Source organism: Zerene cesonia, chromosome 3 (genome assembly GCF_012273895.1).
Source record: "Zerene cesonia ecotype Mississippi chromosome 3, Zerene_cesonia_1.1, whole genome shotgun sequence".
Taxonomy (NCBI): Eukaryota; Metazoa; Arthropoda; class Insecta; order Lepidoptera; family Pieridae; genus Zerene; species Zerene cesonia.
In genome coordinates this window covers 5,053,777-5,059,776 of record NC_052104.1, presented here as the reverse complement: position 1 = coordinate 5,059,776, position 6,000 = coordinate 5,053,777, and the positions used below count along the sequence as shown (strand labels likewise).

At 30.9% G+C, this 6,000-nt stretch overlaps 1 protein-coding gene across 1 annotated transcript in view; it reads left to right on the top strand.

Annotated features, from left to right (window-relative positions):
* The first annotated feature begins 1,695 nt into the window (after positions 1–1,695).
* LOC119839217 (luciferin 4-monooxygenase-like) overlaps positions 1,696–6,000 on the top strand; it is a 37,792-nt gene continuing 33,487 nt past the window's right edge. The window contains 6 exon segments of the mRNA XM_038365439.1: positions 1,696–1,700; positions 2,169–2,317; positions 2,653–2,800; positions 3,025–3,154; positions 3,614–3,835; positions 4,175–4,345. Of these exon segments, the coding sequence (XP_038221367.1) occupies positions 1,696–1,700; positions 2,169–2,317; positions 2,653–2,800; positions 3,025–3,154; positions 3,614–3,835; positions 4,175–4,345 (825 nt within the window).

Genomic DNA, 6,000 nt, shown 5'->3' with positions numbered 1-6,000 from the left:
AAGAAATTGAAATTTGTTTCCGGATTCAAATACGATATGAATATTCAGATTCTTCACTAACCCGTGTCCGGAATGCACATGTATTATTTGTGGCTATCGTAAAAATCTATTTAAAATTATTGTAAAGTATATTTATAAATTTCGAAATATATGTTTGTTTCACAGAAGACTATAATTAAATTAAATAAAGTGCAACACAGTTCTCTACAGTGCTCTGCAAAACTGTTCAAAAACAACACATTAAGCTTTTTTTTCACTTTAACACAAGATAATTTAATAATTATTTAAAAGTTAGCATAAAATTTTGCGTATCTAAGAAACATCCGACATTATAATTACTATCTTACTTTTAATATTCATTTTCCGTTAAATATAAAACAATTGATTGTCCTATCAATATAACCTGTTTGCTAAAGGCATAAGTGATAAACACTTTTTTTTATATCTGAAGCCGCCGTCTGATTTGGAAAAAATTTTCCTTATAACAAGTAATTTAAATAATTGCTATTGTTTGCACAGAGCAGATAAAGGAGGTTAGAAGATTGAAATTATACATTATACAATGCTTGCAAAGTACTAGGCAACATTTTGTACTAAGCGAGTGATCGCACATTATTCTGCGTTCATTGTAATTCAGCTACTGTTATATAACACGATACAGTATTCTTTGTAACCTCTTGTTATCAATCCCGTGATTGTTAGTGAGCTAGCGTTTATTTAAAAAATAACTTGTCGTAAAAAAAAATAACTTGTCGTAAAAAAATAATTAAAGTAGATAGACCAACTTTTACGTCAATTTCAGATAATAAGGTAATTAGCTAATTAATATTTAAACGATAAAACTTTCATGAATTACGATCGTTAACATCACTTACTGCACAAACTGAATTGGACGGTAACATGTCGTATAACGAATTGTATGTGTACGGTGAACAAAATGTACAAGTACCGGTTGATTTGCATTTCGGTAAATATTTATTAGATCGGCTGCTGCAAAACAACGATAAAATTGCTATGATAAGTAGAGTACGATTTAAAATTATTTACGTTTTTTAATTTCTTCCTGCCTGCTTCCTTTTTAAAAATATCTACAACAGTGAATTTAATGGAAACACAAATACTTTTATTTGTTAATGTCAAGTATTTTTTATACACAAACATTAATCACACTATTGTACTTGAAAACGGCTGAAAAATTATATCAACCAAGACAAATTATTTAAAGTAGTAAAAATACATTCTGGGTATGAATAGTGGTGGCTTAGGCGCAGTAATGGCTTCAGTGGTCAGTTTTTAATTCTGGAACATGCCTGTTTCCTCACGATGTTTTCCTTCACCGTTTTTGAGCAGTGGTGATCTTATCTACATACACAGACAAATTGAAAAATAACTTTATTTCCTGCACGCTCCGCCTGGTCTCGAACCTCTGACTTATCGATTTTAAAGTCCGAGGTCCTCACCACCGAGCCACCACTGCACTAAGAGTAGGATCATAATCAGATGATCAGATGGCGATAGGAACAAAAATAGACAAGTCATTACGATTTGTGATTATTAATTAAATCATTCCATTAGGAAATAATGTAGACGGGATGTAATACAAATAAAGAAAATTACATCATTGTTTGTTTGGATGTCAGTTTAATGTTAATGCTGATACGTCAAAAAACATAACATATAAACAGTACGCACAGTATGCCGTGAGCTTGGCTACCAAATTAATGGAACTCGGAGTTGGGAAGGGCGACGTAGTGGCTGTCGGCTCAGAAAAGCGCCTTAAATATGGGCCGACGGTTCTAGGCATTATACTTACGGGAGCTGCTAATACACCATATAAATTATAAAGCGGAAAATGTAAGTAGAACACCCCACTTATGTAAATGCTTTTTTTTTCTTTTCGTCATCGTCAGCAATGGAGCTGGTGGGTCTTCTGATGGTAAGTGCTACCACCGTCCATGAGCATTTGGAGAGGCGTAAGGTCGGATGCAGGCTTGAGCCTCTACAAATGGAGTGCCGACTTTAAATTAGAAAGGGATTATGAAAGGATTGACGTGACCAGACCATTATACAATCATGATGTTGTGTTTACGACTTCATTCTGTTGGGGGTACGAATTGTTTCAAATAATCATAACATTTGCTAAATATTGAAATAAAATTTGTTTTTAGATTTTCTGGTGAATATTTGCAAACTGTTTTAGTATTTGGAGAATGGTATTATATTTATGATACCTTCATGATTTACAAATTTTTATCTTTAGGAAAAAAAATTGTGTACCCAAAAGAAGCATCAAATATACATTAGATGCTGTTGAAAAATATCAGGTACCTTGTTATAAAAGGAGTCGTTCTGAAATAAGTTTAACGAGTGAGTAAAGAGCTTATTTTTTAATTAATAATTAGTGCATTTACGATCAGAGTCATTAAATATCGTATAACATAATATAAAAATAAACTCGCCATAAAAATTGAATTGGGCGTTTCAATGACTAAATATTCGCATGTAAGTAAGTAATAAGGGTATTTGCACCCCTAGAGAAATTAGGAAAAGGTATACAGGATTTTGGGAATGTGATGAATCCAACCTTTACTTTTTTGTTATTAAATAATAAATTTCTTATGGTGGTTATCGTTTCAATTTTTATGTATTTACAGGTCAACATAGCAATGCTGGTTCCAGCTCTAGTAAATCTATTAGTCAAGTTCGAAAGCCTTCCTCAATACAACGTCGATTCCCTCAAAATACTCTATTGTCGCTCATCGCCTTTGCATCCAAAAATTGAAAACGAAGTCAAGAAAAGGTACCTATTCCCATTCCCAAAATAAAATTTATTGACGCTAAAGCTTTTTGTGCAATTGTTTATTTTCAAAAAAAATCGGAGAAGAAAAATGGCGTTATTTTTCCACACTAAAAATATTTTCACTTAATCCATTTCGTTTATTTATTTAAAAATTATTTTCGCTTTCAAAGCTTTCTGTATAGTACGTAAAACTAGCATATATATTTTATACCAGGATTGAATAGATTTCCGAACCTAAAAAAGGTGCTACAAGGCTATGGAATGACGGAAAGAGGCGAAGTGACGTCAGAAACTTGGTGTAACAAGGAAGCGCCTGGCAGCGTTGGTATGGCTGCCCCTGGTATTATTTTAAAAGTTAGTTTATTTAATTCAATTCTCTAAGATCTCGTGATAAGGGTCATTGTAAATATCAATTAAAGAAATTTTAAAATTGGTTAATTACTTTTAAATACCTATCATACATAAATATGATGACATTCCACATAAAAAATGTATGGCTTAATTTTTTTTTCGTATATAACCTTATAAATTTATCGATAACGCGCTACAAATTTTAATTAATTGAAAGTTAATTCGAATTTTAAGTTTGTGTAAGTGAATACAAATTTTAAATTTTTTATTCATTAGAAAATATAAGGTTATATGACTACAAGTTCAACGATCTCTTCGACAACGTTCCACAAAAAACGTTCACAGAGTTCTAAAATTCTAGCTGATTTATTTACTTATTCAGAATATTTTTGAAACCAAAAAGCTTCACTACCTAGTGAAGAAAGCCCTTTATAACCGATGAAATATAAAAAAATTCTTTAGGTAGTGCAACTGAAGACGAATAAAATTGTAGGGCCCAATGAAGAGGGTGAAATTCGTATAAAGGGTCCTGGTCTTATGAAGGGCTACTTAGGGATTGATCCTTCTCAGTATTTAGACGAAGAGGGTTTTCTCAAAACTGGAGATCTGGGGTACTATGATAATGACAAATACTTTTATGTCATTGATAGAATCAAAGAAATCATAGCCTTTAGGGGATATAAGGTAATTTATTTATTTTTTGATCACTCAGATATTTTTATATTTTATGTCATTAGCAATAGGTATTTTAAATTTACTTGAAAAAGTAGTGGTTCTATTGTTATATATACTAATAATTTTTATTTCTTACTCCCACTATGCACCACACCTACCAATGACAATATTTTCTGAAATATAATTAGTTGACGTATTTGTTCTTTGACGTTCAATTTTCTTTTGATTAAAATGTTGAATTCCTTTTTATGTGCATATTTGTTTTAATACAAATATTCAAGCACATTGATATTCTTATCATGAGTCCACATTCTTATCGTCTTGAACTAAATGAAACTACAATTTTAGGTACTCCCGTTGGAACTAGAAACAATTCTCCAAGTTCACCCAGATGTTCAGGAAGCTGGTGTTGTAGGAAAATCTGATCCCGATGATATTGAATTGCCGACCGCATTTGTAGTAAAGAAACAAGGTTCAAGCATCACACAACAGGAACTAGTGGATTACATAGCTGAAGAGGTAATAAATGCAATATTATAAATTATTAAATAGAATTTACTATAGCCAAAACTTTAGTGTTTTGGTTGAACAGATTTTAATGTCTTTTTTCTTTGTAGATTTGTTTCTATTTAAATTAACATGATAACTTAATAAAATTGAAAAAAGCGGTTAGCGTTTTATCTTTTTTTATATTATATGTAATACAGAATCGTAAAATCGAGTTTGTTACACCACTTATAAGTCAAGAACGGCTTTAGAGATTTTAATGATTTTCGGTTTCTCTCTTCTCGATAACGGATTAATTATCTGCTCAAAATAGCCCTGAAATAATTTAATTACTTTAATGTATTTATTTTGGGTTATGCCTTATACGCGCGCTTACAATCCTAACTAAGTTACATTTAATTAATACGCTGAGGCAAAGGTGTGAATTTTTCACTGTCTTAGCAAATATTTAGCGTGTAATAACGTCTAATTGTCTGTCAAGTTTTAAAATTTGTGCGTCCAGCAAGTTTCGAATTCTAATATGGCTTGGAGAATGTTTTCCCAGCGGCACTTAATATTTAAAATTGTCAAATCGAAAAAAATATGCCAGATTAGTGCGTGCGGCGGAAGGATAATCGTGTGTGCATAAATTAAATTTGTACGTCATAAGACTACAAAGCTATTCAGTTTCGCTGGGAGAACGTTTGAATTGCTGGTCTGAAACTGGTAGGCGGACACATATCCATTCGAATTTGGTCTATATACTAATGAAAATAGTACGTGTTGATGCTTTAAAATGTCAAATTAAATTTATTTATGATACAGATAACTAATGCTATGCGCTCAAAACTATTTTAGGAACGTAATGTTATTATATTGCAGCTGCATTAAAAAGTTATCTCAAATGATGCCAAAATGTTCCATTTTAATGCATATTTTAACACAATATATTGACCTTGAAATTTCGTTGAAAGTGAAACGCATTAAGATATGTTTTATTGTTTTATTTCTAAAAAGGGACATCTTTGTGAATTTTGAATTGTGTGATTAAAAGAGTTTTATTAGATTTTCATCTGAGAAAATTTTAATTTTAAGGTAAAAATAATAATATTTTGTTAGATATCTCTCACAAATAAAAATGTAATGTAAATACTGAATTTTCAATTTCGTATTTTTAGGCACTTTATTCATTATAATTTATTCAATTATTGAGTTCTTAACAATTCAAATATTAATAAAATAACAACAATATCCGGGCAGATATTGTTGTTACTGATGATGATTATGAAAATAAGTGACTAGGTATTTGGATCTAACCATAATACAACTTAATATGATATTTGCTTAATTTTATTAAATAATAAATCCTACATTTGGGATTCTTAAAATCGTTTTTTTTTTTGTTACAATTATTTTTTTGTTATTTCTTGGATTGAAATCAGCGATTAACTAAAAACGAATTCCTGATCTGGGGCCGTGACCTCTTAAAGGCTGTTCTTGTGTATTTGGCTAAAAGCCAGGCGCTTCCAGACCGGATAGAATGAATAGAGCTTTCATATTTTGATCGATATACACACTCCTCGACTATTATTATTAATACATCAAATCTCAGTCATTTATACTTTAAGATAGCTAAAATATTGATATTGAATCGTTTTCCAGCTATTTACAGAAATAGAATCGCTTTG